Genomic DNA, 15731 nt, shown 5'->3' with positions numbered 1-15731 from the left:
CTATAGTTTTCAGTGTTGACTTGATGTAAAATGTATTCATGATAAAGAGAAGCCGGGCAGATCTCTCTTTAGTCGGCATTCCTCCAGCGCTTCTGTCTATCAGTACCACAGCGTCTCTCTCTTTGTGTGTGTGTGGGAGGATGTGTGTGGGAGAGGGTGAGTATTGTTCATGCCATGAATCCAGCCACTTAAAAGTCAGGCCCGTGGAACACAGTGCTACAATTTGCTCCACAAGAATGGAGCTTGGTCAGTGAACAGTGCTAGTTGTTCGTAAAAGTCTGGGAAATCTCTTTCTCCCCCTCCTCTCGAACAATACGCACATAAGACACACATAGACACAAGAACACTTGCACACGCTCATTCAAACTTGCAAACATATACACACTTAGCACCTTTCTCACCCACTGCCTTGCCTTTTCTCTCTCTTGTGGCCTTCTCTCTCTTGTGGCCTTCTCTCTCTTTTGTGGCCTTCTCTCTCTCTTTTGTGGCCTTCTCTCTCTTTTGTGGCCTTCTCTCTCTCTCTTTTTCTTCTCTCTCTTTCCCTCTCCCTTTTCCTCTGGTCTTTGCTCCTATGATTGTGTGTGCGTGCGCGTGTGTGTATGTGTGCGTGTGTGTGTGTGCATCTGTGCGTGCGTGCGTGCGTGCGTGCGTGCGCGTGTGTGCGCGTGTGCGTGCGCGTGTGTGTATGTGTGTGTGTGTGTGTGCATCTGTGTGTGCGTGTGTGTGTGTGCATCTGTGTGTGCATGTGTGTGTGCGTGTGTGTGTGTGCATCTGTGTGTGCATGTGTGTGTGCCTGTGTGTGTGCATCTGTGTGTGCATGTGTGTGTGCGTGTGTGTGTGTGCATGTGTGTGTGCGTGCGCATGTGTGTGTGTGTGTGTGTGCGTGTGTGTGTGTGCATCTGTGTGTGCATGTGTGTGTGCGTGTGTGTGTGTGCATCTGTGTGTGCCTGTGCGCGGTTGTCTTGCGTGGGCTGGCTCTCGAGCTCCTGCCATTTGCTTTCTGCCTGCACGCCCACCAGCCCTCCCAGCCCAAGGGCACATTCACTCCGCTCGAGGCAGCACGGCTCCGCAGCAGCGAGGCCACTCCATTCCATTCCAGAGGCCACTCCATTCCATTCCAGAGGCCACTCCATTCCATTCCAGAGGCCACTCCATTCCATTCCAGAAGCCACAGTCACGTGGCGGCACCTCAGCGCAAAAACAAACACATCGTTAAATGCATGTGAAATCAGTCAGCACTCATGATGGTTATCTTGGTTGTTTTCATACAGTTGGTGTGTGGGTTTGTTTATGTGTAATATTACTCTGTCATGACTAAAAAGATGTCTATTGTACTTTACTATCTATTAGTGCTGTGGATTATTTGAGTCACTGAATTTGTTGATCATGGTTTCAACTGATGTTTTGTTTTCTTACATAAAGAAATGCTATACAGGACATTTTAAGTATAAGTATAAGTATATATACTTTTTTGATCCTGTGAGGGAAATTTGGTCTCTGCATTTAACCCAATCGGTGAATTAGTGAAACACAAACAGCACACAGTGAACACACAGTGAGGTGAAGCACACACTAATCCCGGCGCAGTGAGCTGCCTGCATCAACGGCGGCGCTCGGGGAGCAGTGAGGGGTTAGGTGCCTTGCTCAAGGGCACTTCAGCCGCGGCCCACTGGTCGGGGCTCGAACCGGCAACCCTCCGGTTACAAGTCCAGAGTGCTAACCAGTGGGCCACGGCTGAAGTGCCCCATTTTGAAGGACATCATGCAGTCATACTTAAAGTGTAAATTGACCCACAGTCCTGTTGTTCAAGCTCATCACATGCAGCCCATAGGAAAAAGAATGAGACAATTTGAGACAACATGGGCCAAGTTATGGACATGCAGCTTAAAGCAGACCCATGGGCCAAGTTATGGACAGGCAGCTTAAAGAAGACCCATGGGCCAAGTTATGGACAGGCAGCTTAAAGCAGACCCATGGGCCAAGTTATGGACAGGCAGCTTAAAGCAGACCCATGGGCCAAGTTATGGACAGGCAGCTTAAAGCAGACCCATGGGCCAAGTTATGGACAGGCATCTTAAAGCAGACCCATGGGCCAAGTTATGGACAGGCAGCTTAAAGCAGACCCATGGGCCAAGTTATGGACAGGCAGCTTAAAGCAGACCCATGGGCCAAGTTATGGACAGGCAGCTTAAAGAAGACCCATGGGGCAGTGGGGAGTTACTTTCAGTTTCAGTTTTGATGCCCCCATGGGTCTGCTTTAAGCTGCCCGTCCATAACTTGGCGTACGTTGTCCCAAATTATCTGATTCTTTTTCTGATGGGCTGCATGTGGTGAGCTTATACAACAGGGCTATGGATCAATTTACACTGAACTTACACTTTAATATAAGTAACATGTCTTCTGGCAATGTCAATATCAAGATGTAGCCAAGTAATGTGTACATCGATGTTGTAGCTGACTGGTGGTATATAAAATGAATATAAACTGGATATCTTGGGATGGTGTGTGTGTGTTTGTGTGTGTTTTGTGTGTGTGTGTGTGTGTGTTTGTGTGTGTGTGTGTGTGTGTGTGTGTGTATGTGTGTGTGTGTATGTGTGTGTGTGTATGTGTGTGTTTGTGTGTGTGTTTTTGTGTGTGTTTGTGTGTGTGTGTGTGTGTGTGTGTGTGTGTGTGTGCAGGATCTTGGCCACAGCGGGGGCTCACATGAACATCCCAGTGGACCTGCGAACGCTAAGGGCAGTACGGGTGCTGAGGCCTCTCAAACTGGTCTCTGGGATCCCCAGTGAGTGAGCTGCCATTCAAGCCAACAGGAGAAGGCTCTTATATGTGTCAGATTTGCAGTGACAGTCATTTGTCAATATCTTAAAACTCTGTTCAGAAAAGTACACACTATATGTAGTTGTTTTGACCACCCCACACACAGACATTTACTTTGCATTACTTTAGAGAGAGTTGGCTTCTTAAATGGGGGGTCACTGATCCAGTTCACACCATGCTTGCAGTTGATGTTTGTGAGAGTCAATGTAACTCTGTTATTATCCTACAGTTTTGATTAAAAACAACATACCTTTAAGCACTGAAAATTGCTCTCAAATTTATAATCCAGCTGATATTGATTGGTCATGTGTTTGTGTGTCAGTGGATTTAGCACTACATGGGATGTTGTGTATTGATAGTTCTAGCTCTGATAGTGATTGGAACTAAACTGTCATGTTGCGTCAGTGGTGCTTCTTGTTGCCTTGCCTTGCCTTGTCCCTCACCTCTTTGCCTCCCCGCTCCAGGCCTGCAGATCGTCCTGAAGTCCATCATCAAGGCCATGGTGCCACTGCTGCAGATCGGCCTGCTGCTCTTCTTCGCCATCCTCATGTTCGCCATCATCGGCCTGGAGTTCTATAGCGGCAAGCTGCATCACACCTGCCTGCCAGTTCCCGACATCCTCGGTGAGCAAGCCTCCTTTGTTTACTAGCAGCACGCTCATGTAAACAAAAACAAAAAGGCCTGTAATATCGCTATTGGTGCACTCGACAGATCTGTCCAAACATCCTCCTACGCTGCCCCCACCACTGTCATTTAGTATGGGACAACAACATAGGCACCAGTCAAAGCAACAATTAGAACAATTAGCTGCTTTGCTTTGAGTTAAATGCCCGGCCACATTCTTGCCGGCTGTTTGATGACTTGTCAAAACGCAAAGGCGGCAATAAGGTGCAGTTGGTTGCAGTTAGTTAATGTATGTGGACAGTAAGGTGCAGTTAGTTACTGTAAGTAACTGACTTGTTATGAACAGGAATAGCTGCTCACCAGAGCATAAGACTGTAAGCTGTAAATTGTAAGCTGTAGGCTGTAAGTTTGTATGTTTAAGACAGCAGAGGAAAAGATATCTAAGAAAGAAATGGCTGTAACTATCTATCTATCTATCTATCTATCTGTCTGTCTGTCTGTCTGTCTGTCTGTCTGTCTGTCTGTCTGTCTGTCTGTCTGTCTGTCTATCTATCTATCTATCTATCTATCTATCTATCAAGAGAGTTCATGTCATGGAACTGTGCCATTATCAGCTTATCAGCTGAAAGAATGTAAGTGAAGGATGCCCTTTTGATGTTAACTCGTTCCTTTTGGATCTCTTCCTGTTGAAATAAAACCCAAAATATCAATGCTAAATAGTGATAGGTCACAGGACATTCACTGTATTCACATGTGGGCTCAAGGCGTTTCTGGAATCAGGGCTGTTAGTAGGTAGCTTGTTATGGTTAAGAGGGATTGTTGTAGACTCCATGTGTTAGCACTTAGTGACAATACTGCCTGTAGAGCTATAGCAACTGTTATCATTGTTTTTAGGCTCTCTGCTCACAACAAAAGAGCTGAAACTCATTTCAGGCCACAGCAAGAATAATGCCCCACTTTGGATTCCCAAACCCCATGTGTGTGTGTGTGTATGTGTTCCTCTCCTCTTTAACCACCTCCGCTACTGAGCTCTCTCTCTCTCTCTCTCTCTCTCAGAAAATGAGACAGTGGACTCGTCAGAGGTGGATTTCGCCTGTGGGGTGAGGAACTGTCCTGATAAGTACGACTGCACGGGCTCATGGATCGGCCCCAATGATGGCATCACGCAGTTCGACAACATCCTGTTTGCCGTGCTCACCGTGTTCCAGTGCATCACAATGGAGGGCTGGACGGCTGTCCTCTACAATGTGAGTCACCATGCCAGTGGCCCTCCATGTTTCCTAACCCCCCCCCCCCCCCCCCCCCAAGCCCTTAGTGCCTGAAGAGGAGACTGTATTGTGTAAATGATACAGCTGCTGGGAAAAAGGAAAAATGATGTGAAATGTGAACATCTATATTAGACAGTGTACAAGTGCAGGAAAGAGTGTAAGTAAGACATCTTTTAATATGTGCATATCTACATTACTGGCACGCAAGATGATTTTTTTCCTAATAGTAGCACAGAAGAATGGCAACTAAAGAAATCTGAAATCAGACAAAGATTGCCCAAGCACTGCTCTGCTGCAGCGTATTGACCGACGCTTGCCAGCTTGTATTTTGGGAGCTCTGAAGTTGGGAGTCAGTGGCTGGCCACCGCGTCCCTCTTGTGTGTGTGCTCCAGATAGGCTGGTTGCAGTGGAGGAGTATTTTTGGTCTGCTTTCTCCAGGCATGTTTCATGTGTCCTCTTGCCTCTTGATGTAGCACACAAACCTGAAGGAAAAGAATGTCTCTCTAGCCAAATGGAAGCAGGCAATTCAGCATAAACATATCTATGTGTATGTTTAAAGCCTTGCTTAAGGGCCAAGAACGATAACTATAAAGATAACTATAAACAAATATCGTATTGTTAATATGAATGACGACATTCACACAAACTATAACGATATGAAGAACAATACCGTTGGGGATCACTTTCAGAGCCATTTTTAGAACGATAAAAAGCTAGCAGCCAATCAGAATCCATCAAACTTTAGCCATCACATTCATTAACACAAGGAGAGACTTTGCTTATCGTTGGTCAGTGTGAACGCTTTTATCGTTATGGTTATAGTTATCGTTCTTTATCTAGTCTGTTGAGTTACTTAGGGAAAGGTGATTGTGATCTGTAGTCAAGTAATTGTCATGACATTATAAGAAACACCATTCAAAGACTAGATAAAGTGTATTATCTGTGTTATGTTTTACTTCATCTCCAGGCTTACTAAAATAGTATCTGTCTTTAGTCTTTTGTCATGTGTTGTCATACAGGAATGCATGCTGTGCTATATAGAAAATGAACACTGTGAGCCCTGAAACAATATACCCATATGCTTTGTTCATTATTCATTTATTTATATTTATTTCTTTTTCCCTCCAGACCAATGATGCGTTGGGCAGTTCCTGGAACTGGATGTACTTCATCCCACTCATCATCATCGGTTCCTTCTTTGTGCTGAACCTGGTGCTGGGAGTCCTGTCTGGGTAAGTGGCCTTGTCCGCACTGCGAAATTTAGAAAGGGCGAAGGCCCCAGTGTGCAATTGTTCTGTCCCAGAGCCAGACTAAAAACCTCCACCCTCTGCATATTACACATAACTATTTTAACATGGGTGTCATGATTTTAACCAACAGGGGAATCACACATACAAAACTCCAGTCATTCTGTGTCTCTGTGACTGTCCTCTGGCGACTGTGTGTGTGTCTGTGGTCATCTCTGAGACCTGCTCTGTGCCTGTAGGGAGTTTGCTAAAGAGAGGGAGCGGGTGGAGAATCGGAGGGCCTTCATGAAGCTGCGCCGCCAGCAGCAGGTGGAGCGAGAACTCAATGGCTACCGTGCCTGGATCGACCGAGCAGGTATGGCAACCGTGCAGCTCTATTTCTGACCGACACTGATGTGTCACAACATACTGGCCTAAAGGTGGCCTTCAGAATGAAATAATCCTGTATGTTTGTTAGTGAGATGGATGTACTGTATTTGAGGCTGAGGCTCTGGATATCACACTATGTATGAGTAGTCAGACAAAGATTAGATCTCTATGTTTTGGTATTGGCAGCCAAGTGCTTTAAAATATAAACCTTAATGGGAAAAAATTGTGAAGGAACAGATTGTTATGGATATTGTGGTGGAGGAGAGGTCTCCACTGCAGTGCCTTTGAAGATGCTGATGATACTGTTTAATATTACGACAGTCAGCCAGTGTACAAGACTAAGATTCACTGGTTGGCGTACTTTACACATTCCCCTTTTCTGCTTCAGAACCTGCCAAGTCTCCAGTGAATGCCACCCCCAATACACAAACACACACACACACACACACACACACACACACACACACACACACACACACACACACACACATACATACATACATATATACATATTGTGTACACACACACACACACACACACACACACACACACACACACACACACACACACACACACACGCACACACACACACACACACAGAAGGTTGCACTTATGCGCACAGTGCATGCACACACACACACACACACACACACACACACACTTAGAGCGTTCAGGTGAACGGTTGGATGTACAGTAGAGCAGCTTTGTGAAGTTGCAACCCCACATGGCAAGATCTCTCTCTCTCTCTCTCTGACTCCCACACAGCTCAGGGTCAAGGAGAAGGTGAGCTGACTCACCAACCAAAAAGGTTGTGTTTGCAGAAAGAGTGGAAAGAGAGAAAGAGACAATATGCAATTGTGAGTGAGTGCACAATACGGTTATACAGTCATGCATACGCCACACAAGCCCTTCACTCCAGAGCGACACACGCTCATGATTTGGCATAATTAGGCTCTGTGTTCTCACAAACCCAACTTAATAGCTGTACAGTAGTTATGAGAAAGGGATTTCCGCTATTCCATGTACAGTGTGTGATTATGTAATTGTACCAACATGGCTGACCTGAGCCTACCCATCAGGTCACTGATGCCACTGCCTTGAGGTGGGTATGGAGTTGTTTCTCTGTTTTACCTCATGTAACTGAAAAGCCACTGACTTGTGACACTGAAGTCTATATGTCTCAATGTGCCACAAGTTTCTACAAGAACTCGGAATACGTAATTGTTACCTTTTAATCGTATAAAATGTTAGCATATTTTTAGACAGAACTGTTCTCTTTTCATAGGGCAGCCTATGCTCATAATTTGAATTCTTCAGTATGGTTTCTATTATAACTGGGAAATGGGGAAATGTCATGCTGCTATTTAACTACAGTATTAAGACAGGTTAACATTTTTTCTCAAATAAAATTAGGTGCTTAAACACCTTGCTTGATCTGAAAGCATAATGCATGTGTTGTGTGGACCTGGATTGACCTAGACCATAGTGTGCTATGAAGGGAGAACAGATACCCTGATGGGTATTTGGAATATCCAGAGTGTTTATCTGCATGCTTCAACAAGTGGAAACTGGCTGCATAGTGTCTTTAATGATGCAGTTCTCCTCCTTTGTGTTCAGAGGAGGTGATGCTCGCTGAGGAGAATAAGAACTCTGGGAGATCAGCTTTAGACGGTATGATTTGATCCTCCCCGTGGTGACCTAACACAAACAGGCCACACTCCACCTTTCCATTGACCTCTCTTCATTCTGATGTTGTCATGCCTGTTTTTTCCCCTGTCTGCTCTGCCATTATTGTACACACACAGTGAGAGGGAACTACAGCATACCATTCTAACTGACCTCCATTAAAGGAGCTGGCAGAGAATTCAAAATGGCAGCCAGGGGCCATCATGTGCTTCAGAGGATAAGGGGATGACAAGCATGTTCACCCTGCTTGCTGAGTACATCCATCATCATTGCCATGGTAACTGTGAAGTGAAGAGTTTTTTTCTCTCTGTATGACCACTTGTGTATCGTCTTGTAGCTGTTAGTCCAAGTCTTTTGATTTGGTCGTCTGTTTGATTTCTTCTCTTCTCTTTTTGTGTGGGTTTTTCATTTGTTTGGCGAAGCATCAGCACTCCACCCTTACACAGTGGACAGAGCAAGCCTGTTCACTGGAATTTAACCACCAAGTGCCATTCTGTTGTACTTCTGATGTTTTCTGATGGTAATCCATTAATGACAATGTACTCCATTGTACACCCACATAGATAGCCATTTTGAATGTTTTACTACTTCATGTCTATTTGTACCACTACATGTCTATTTGTTGAATGTACGGAGAGTTTAACACCTACCGAAGTCAAATGCCTTAAAAATGTAAGTATACTTGGCCAATAAAACGAATTCTGATGCCAGACGCAGCCTTCAGAGCTCACTTAACTGTTTAAACAGTACATACACAAGCCAGTCTAGCCATCAGACTCTTCTGGGGGGAATGGGACTCAGCCAGAATGTACAGTGCATGTGTGTGTAATGACTGAACTCTCCCAGCAGAATGTACAGTGCATGTGTGTGTAATGACTCAACTCTCCCAGCAGACTGCTGGGTCAGTTTTAATGGGATTGGAAGAGCTAAAGTAAATTGGCCTGCCTCTCCTTCTGTGAGGTAATGAATTCAGAGGTTTAATCCACGTTAATTTACACTCTGAACCCTTTGTCTCAGCACAGGGAAGCTAGCGGGTACCAGGGGAAAAGCTCACTTTCCAGATTGTGGTTTTACACTGTATCCCTTTGTATTTGCTTTCAGTCCTTAAACGAGCCACCAGTAAGAAAAATGCGAGGCGTCGGGGACCTGGAGAAGATAAATACTCGGAGATCTCTACTGTGGGTCAGTAATGAGCACCAGTGTCATTCTCATTTTAACACCTTGTTAATACAAACACAGCCACATCTGTTCACAGTGCATTTCAACCTTTTATCAGGCAATGTTTTCATCGCTAGCAAATTGCCCTTGAATTAGCAGGATATTTGAAGTCTCTGACTTTGAGCTATCAGATCTTTGCAGAAGCACATGTCTTGTTAAATAAAATTGAAGTGATGCTGAGGCATTCATCATTTCTCATAGCCAAGCTGGGCAGCCTATGGTAGGAAATCTGAACAGCACAAAGCAGCTTTTGCTGGCCATATGTCAAGCAACTAACAGTCAAGTGTCAAATGCTTAGCCTCAGTGAATAATTTGCATGTGAAGAAAAACACTAATCAGAGAAGCTGGGAAATATGGTGTGACTTTACAGCAAAATGACTTTTTTTTTATTCAAGACTGATGAGCATTTATGGATCTCAGAAGGATCTCATTTACATTTGTCAGTTTGTATTTTTATTTATTCAGTTACACTGTACAATATTCACTGCTGCAGAGGAGTCTTAAGCTTTGGACATTCCGTGCCTTGTTCTTATGTGCTTTTTTGAGCGTGCAGCTATGAACATTTCTTTGAACATGCACACATAACACCCACTTTCACAGTAGTTTCACTCACACAATACCAATCTCCTGTACTGGGCATAAATGCTTCCCAAGGCTGCACACAAAATTCCAGAAGTGACTGGTGATCATCAGGACCGTCTCCCTCTCACCTGCCTCTTAGGAGGGCCTCGTCCACGGGTGGGCATCCGCACGGCGCGTCGCGGTCCGGCAGCGTACATGAGGCGTAAGGAGCGCATGCTGCGCATCTCCATCCGCCGCATGGTGAAGACAGACTCCTTCTACTGGGTGGTGCTCAGCCTGGTGGCCCTCAACACCATCTGCGTGGCCATCGTCCACCACAACCAGCCCGACTGGCTCACCATTTTCCTGTGTGAGTCTGACGTTTCTGTGCGGGGGGGGGGGGGGAGCAGGGAGTTAGGATTTAGAGGGTTCCCTTTAGCCAGTTAGCTCTAGTTATTTGTTGCCAGTAGCTGGCTATCCTGGATGGACAAGACAGCCTTCGGCTTCCTTCAGTCACGTGCCTTACTCTTCTGTATTGGTGTAGTGCATGGGTGCTACAACATGGCTATAAAGTACAAGTATCTGTTGTAGCTTATGAGCCTTGTAGATGGCTGTGTTGAAGGTCTTGTGCACTGAAGACAGTTCTGTGTGCTGCACTTACAGACTATGCAGAGTTTGTGTTCCTGGGCTTGTTTCTCGCTGAGATGTTCCTGAAGATGTATGGCCTGGGGTTCCGCCTGTATTTCCACTCCTCCTTCAACTGTTTTGACTGTGGGGTAAGTAACTAGGCACTAAACACTCCCTGTAAAGTGTTTTATGATATGAGGGTCCTTTATTAATAGGATATGCTGATAATTATACAGAGATCATACAGAGTTCTAGTCAGATGCAAACAGCATCATACCCAGGATATTCAGGCTAATCTGTGTCAGAGTTGGCGATATTAACTGTTGTTGCTTGTGCAGGTGATTGTTGGCAGCATCTTTGAGGTAGTGTGGGGATTCTTTCGGCCAGGCGTGTCCTTCGGAATCAGCGTTCTCAGGGCACTTCGGCTCCTGAGGATCTTTAAAATAACCAAGTGAGTGCACTTCGTAATCATTTCAAAGTGGAGTTAAAGGACTGCAGAATTGTACAAACCGATAACGTTTTAAAATCTTCTCACACACATCTCAATGAACCCTCAGAGAAAACATTGTTTATGACTTTATCCATTAAAAGGCATGTTGCTTTTGCTTTGTGTTTTTTGTGTGCTCAGGTACTGGGCATCCCTCAGGAACCTAGTGGTATCTCTCATGAGCTCCATGAAGTCCATTATCAGCCTCCTCTTCCTCCTCTTCCTCTTCATCGTGGTGTTTGCTCTTCTGGGCATGCAGCTCTTCGGTGGCAGGTGTGTCCAAATCATTGCCCAGATTTTTTTTCATGAAGTTGCTGTCTATGAAATAGATATAGCATTTTACTGTTGCACATTAGAATACATTATACTGTATAACTCAAGAAGATTGTAAGCAATGTTTCACTAAACTGCAGTGCATGTACAGCCAATTATAAATGCCATTTTCAATTTACTGGTAATGCATTCTGCCAAATGCATTTCATACTGTGTAATTGCTAGTATGTATTGTCTTAGGGAGATGCACAAGCCAGCCAACAAAGAATATGAGTAACCGTGCAGGTGTATGAAGCACATTTCTCCCCTCTGGAAGACACACACACACACACACTCACACATACCTTTAGTGGTGTGTGTCTTTCATCACTGTCCTCCCTCCCTGCAGGTTCATCTTTGAAGATTACACCCCCACCAACTTTGACACATTTCCGGCGGCCATCATGACTGTGTTTCAGGTCTGGCACCCCTAATCCTCTTCAGAGCCTCTTGTCTGTGACGCGGTGCACTCTGGGGTGGGAAGCGCATACGGCCCCTGGCGAGGATCGAGTAAAAACAGCTCCACCCACCCACTCCCTCTCTTCATCCTGAGTCAAATACAAATTATGCAAAATATTCCTAACCATGATAAATGACTCAACCTCCTCAGTATATTATCTTTACTGAATCTTTCTCTGCCAGTGTAGTCATGTCTAATTATACACATTAATTTAGCATACCTTTTAGTCTGTCTGAATTAGTTATTGTGCGGTCTACTGAAGCAGTTGGATATCCTCAGCATTTGATATCTTGAGAAATAATAAAAGCACAGTGCCTATTAATGGCTGCGAAGTGAAGGAAGCAGCACATTCCATTACATGAATGAGGTCGTAGAGTCAAATTTAATTTGTTAGGCTGACATGGATTGGACCTTAACGTCTTTTGTGTGTCTGAAGGAGTGTGAGACCTTTCTTGTGTCTTTGTTGTAAACCTGTTTGTGTGTGTGTGTGTGTGTGTGTGTGTGTGTCTGCGCGCGCATTTGTGTGGCTATATGTTTGTTATGTGTGTGTATGTGTGTCCCCCCGCATGTCAGCCTATGCGTGTTTGTGTTTAAATAGAAACTGAAGCAACATTTAAACAACTCCTCCAGTGTGCGTCGGTGTGTGTGTTTACTGTACGTCACGTCTTCTGTTTACTTGCAATGCCACAGATCCTAACCGGGGAGGACTGGAACGAGGTGATGTACAACGGCATCCGCTCCCAGGGAGGTGTGCAGTACGGCATGTGGTCCTCCATCTACTTCATCGTCCTCACTCTGTTTGGGAACTGTATCCTCCGCCCTCCCCTCTCCACCCCTCCGTGTCCGATGGGGCCACACCGCACTCAGTGGAATGTCTAATTACATATAGAGCACCGGACCATTAGGTCAATGGGAAACCCACTTTAATTAAGTGTGTACAGTGTTGATTAAGGCACATCTCTGAATCACATGTTCTCCATGTGGTAAGATGGTTGCTTTTCATCTACAGCATAGTGGAAATTGGCCAGGGACAGGGCCATGCTATTCACTTTAGCAGAGTGTGTTGCTCGGTATTTGAATAACTGCTGTATGTCAGGTAAAGAACATTTGCTATTCTTACATTTACAATAGTTTATTTGCCACATAGCAGATGTTTTTGCCATTGCCAGAACCAGATATTTTATATGCCTTGACTGCACTTTGAATAGACACACTGCTAAATGTCTTCTTGGCCATCGCTGTGGACAATCTGGCCAATGCTCAAGAACTAACAAAGGTTTGAAAGGCCTTGTTATACCTTGTTATGTAGTGTGCAGATGTGCTGCAAGTCCAGCAATAGAGGCCCTCTGCTCTGTTGCACTGTAAGCATCCGCAAACCGGATTTGATCTTCTGCTCTGTCTGCTGCAGGATGAAGAGGAGGAGGAGGAGTTCTTCAACCAGCGGTTCAAGGGCCGAGAGTTTGGCTTGTCTGAGTAAGTAACTTGTGTCTAATCCCATCCAGGCTCCTTTGGTAACACTCTCTGTCAGGGTCGTTTGTGAAAACTCTTATGGAAAAAGTCAGACAATTTCTGTGCAGTCATTTTTATATTGTCTATATGATAACCATGTGTTGTGACACATAATTATTCCTTTCAGATTTACTATTGCATATGCAAGTATACAGTATACATACAGTATACTTTGTGCGATGTTTAGACATGAGGACACTTCCAGAAAGTTGTGTGTGATAGCAGTCAGACATTTCTGGACTTCTTGACTTAAAAGGAGAAAAAAATACCTTTACAGGCACCTGTCCGTTATCAAAATATATTATTTGATTCAGCATTGATGCATTCAAATTGTCAAGACATTTTATTTTGTTCTACCCAGGGGTCATTTTATAAAGCATAAAGCATAAGACTTGTTAGGTGCTTGCGGCTCGTTGCCAATTGCTGCTTGTGACAGACACGTGCTTAGGAGGCCTGTTGGGGCACTGTGAATGCCGTCATGAGCGAGCATGTGTGGACGCTTGGCCTGGCATGACCTCGCAGTTTCGTTTTCACTCTGGCAGCGGGTTGGGATGCTACTCTCAGTCTGTGCAAACTAGAGTTGTGAGGTGGTGAATGCTCACACAGTCCTACCATGCTCCGATAGCACCAACTCCAAGCCAGCATCTTTCACACACTAGTGGCACCTCCTGGCGTAAGATTCATGCTAATCTGTACTAACAGGACTAGGGGGGTGACTCAGAATGCTACAGAGCACCTGTACATGGTTGTTTTATATGCTAATGGCCTTCCAAAGTACAGAGGAGTATGTTAATTAGAGTGTTCCAGTTCTTGGTCTACTGTATGTGGAATTGTTGGTGCAATATGGGCAGCCCAGTCCAGCCCAGTGTTGTAAGTTGTTCTGCGGCATTATACAATGGGGCTGCAGTTATGTGTGATGCATTTTGGTGTTGTGTGAGATCTAGAATGACACACATGCTGTTGTGGTAAATGTACTTGAATGTACAATGATTATGCATGAATGCGCTTCAAAATCATTTTGTGTGAATTTTAGGGTTTTTTGCATTAGAGTCTTGTACTCGTATGTACCCAGAATCTTTCATTGCTGATTACCAGGTTGTGACTCACAGAATGTAAACTTTTTGAAAGTGAAAGATGTTGCATGATTATCCAGGAGAATGGGAACTCTGGCATGAGACATAATGTATGTGGGGCTTCAATGTCCTCCATCTAATGCATGGCATGGAAATGTTCTATCTATGGATGTAGAGAGGGATCCGCCTGCCTTGGATTGTAGCATTAATGTCATGATTTAATATTTGTTGAAACGTACCAGTATTGTCACATCTCGGTGCAAGTGAGTTCTCTTCTTGAGACTCAGAGTGCATTCAGGACATTGTTTCCACCCACACAATAGGAGATTAATTTATATGTTTTCATTCGAGTCAGTTATCAGTTCAGTTAAGGACTGTTCTCTTACCTATTCCACTGAAGTGACATACTGTTCTTCACATTTTTGTGCTTGCAACCTAGTATGGCATGATAGTCTGTCCTTGCCTGTGCTGGTATTTAATATTGCAAAACTTCTCGACATTACTGTTGATAGACTTTTTGGAGACACATTAGATACATACGCATTTATACCATATTGCACATATGCACAGAAAACGTTTCACACCATTGCAGTAATTAAAATAGAGAGGCTATATCACAATACAGAATGGCTTTGTGGATGACTACGCATAAAATCATATATACGTGTTTCATGTGTCACTTGTGCTTTTGACTGTGTGTCTGATATACTGTATGTGTCTGTTTGACATTTAGGACCCCTGCTGGACTGTCAAGATCAGACACGAGGCTCAAACCAGTTTTTCTGTAATATAACAACGCTTCCATCATGCTTTTGTGTTAGTATTTATGTCTGGTGCGACAAAGACCAAACACAGCTTATCTGTATGGTCAACTAATTAACCTAACCAATTACAAGAATTTTGAGGAAACTGCACTGTGAACAAACAATAATTCAGTCAGTCATTATGGTTGAGACTAACCTTGAGGATTTTTATGTTTTTTTCAAATGATTGGAATATGTTATTGACAGCAGTGCTTAGGCTTTATTAAGAAGAGATTCCACCAGATCTCTGTCATCTGTACTTAAATATTAGACGGTGTGATGCCAGCTGTTTTGTGTGTCTTCTGTGAGGTAAATACACTAATGTCTTGTTTTCACTCATTTGTCACATGGACTTCACAAGAATGTGCCTGTGTAAGTAAAGCAGCCTCTCTCTCTCTCTCTCTCCCTCTCTCTCTGCCTCTCTCTCTCTCTATCTCTCTCTTTGTCCCTCTCTCCCTGTCATGTTTCCATCCCGGAGCTACACCCGCCTCCTCTGTCTCATCTCTCCCTTGATATGACGGAAATTGCACTTCTTGATATTTTGACATATATTTGCCTTGTCCCCTTCCCACCCCCCTCCCTTATTTTTCCTTTGGTTTTCATGGCCTTTGTTATGTGACATTTCCTCCCAGGTACGTTTAATTATTTGGGTTTTGACTGCACGTCATTT

The 15731-nt window shown here is 44.3% G+C and overlaps 1 protein-coding gene across 12 annotated transcripts in view; it reads left to right on the top strand.

Moving 5' to 3' along the window:
- LOC121678279 (voltage-dependent R-type calcium channel subunit alpha-1E-like) overlaps nt 1-15731 on the top strand; it is a 62587-nt gene that overhangs the window by 27211 nt on the left and 19645 nt on the right. For all 12 annotated transcript variants that reach the window (XM_042057700.1, XM_042057760.1, XM_042057754.1 and 9 more), the window contains exons 7-21: nt 2679-2782; nt 3282-3440; nt 4498-4688; nt 5838-5941; nt 6196-6311; nt 7943-7996; nt 9113-9193; nt 9951-10160; nt 10454-10566; nt 10756-10868; nt 11046-11177; nt 11566-11635; nt 12367-12484; nt 12885-12952; nt 13085-13149. In XM_042057700.1, coding sequence (XP_041913634.1) covers nt 2679-2782; nt 3282-3440; nt 4498-4688; nt 5838-5941; nt 6196-6311; nt 7943-7996; nt 9113-9193; nt 9951-10160; nt 10454-10566; nt 10756-10868; nt 11046-11177; nt 11566-11635; nt 12367-12484; nt 12885-12952; nt 13085-13149 — 1698 coding nt within the window. The remainder of the gene's footprint in view (nt 1-2678; nt 2783-3281; nt 3441-4497; nt 4689-5837; nt 5942-6195; nt 6312-7942; nt 7997-9112; nt 9194-9950; nt 10161-10453; nt 10567-10755; nt 10869-11045; nt 11178-11565; nt 11636-12366; nt 12485-12884; nt 12953-13084; nt 13150-15731) is intronic.

The sequence above is a fragment of the Alosa sapidissima genome, chromosome 1 (assembly GCF_018492685.1).
Source record: "Alosa sapidissima isolate fAloSap1 chromosome 1, fAloSap1.pri, whole genome shotgun sequence".
NCBI lineage: Eukaryota > Metazoa > Chordata > Actinopteri > Clupeiformes > Clupeidae > Alosa > Alosa sapidissima.
Note: the sequence above shows the minus strand (reverse complement) of the source record. Positions and strands in the feature narration are given on the sequence as shown.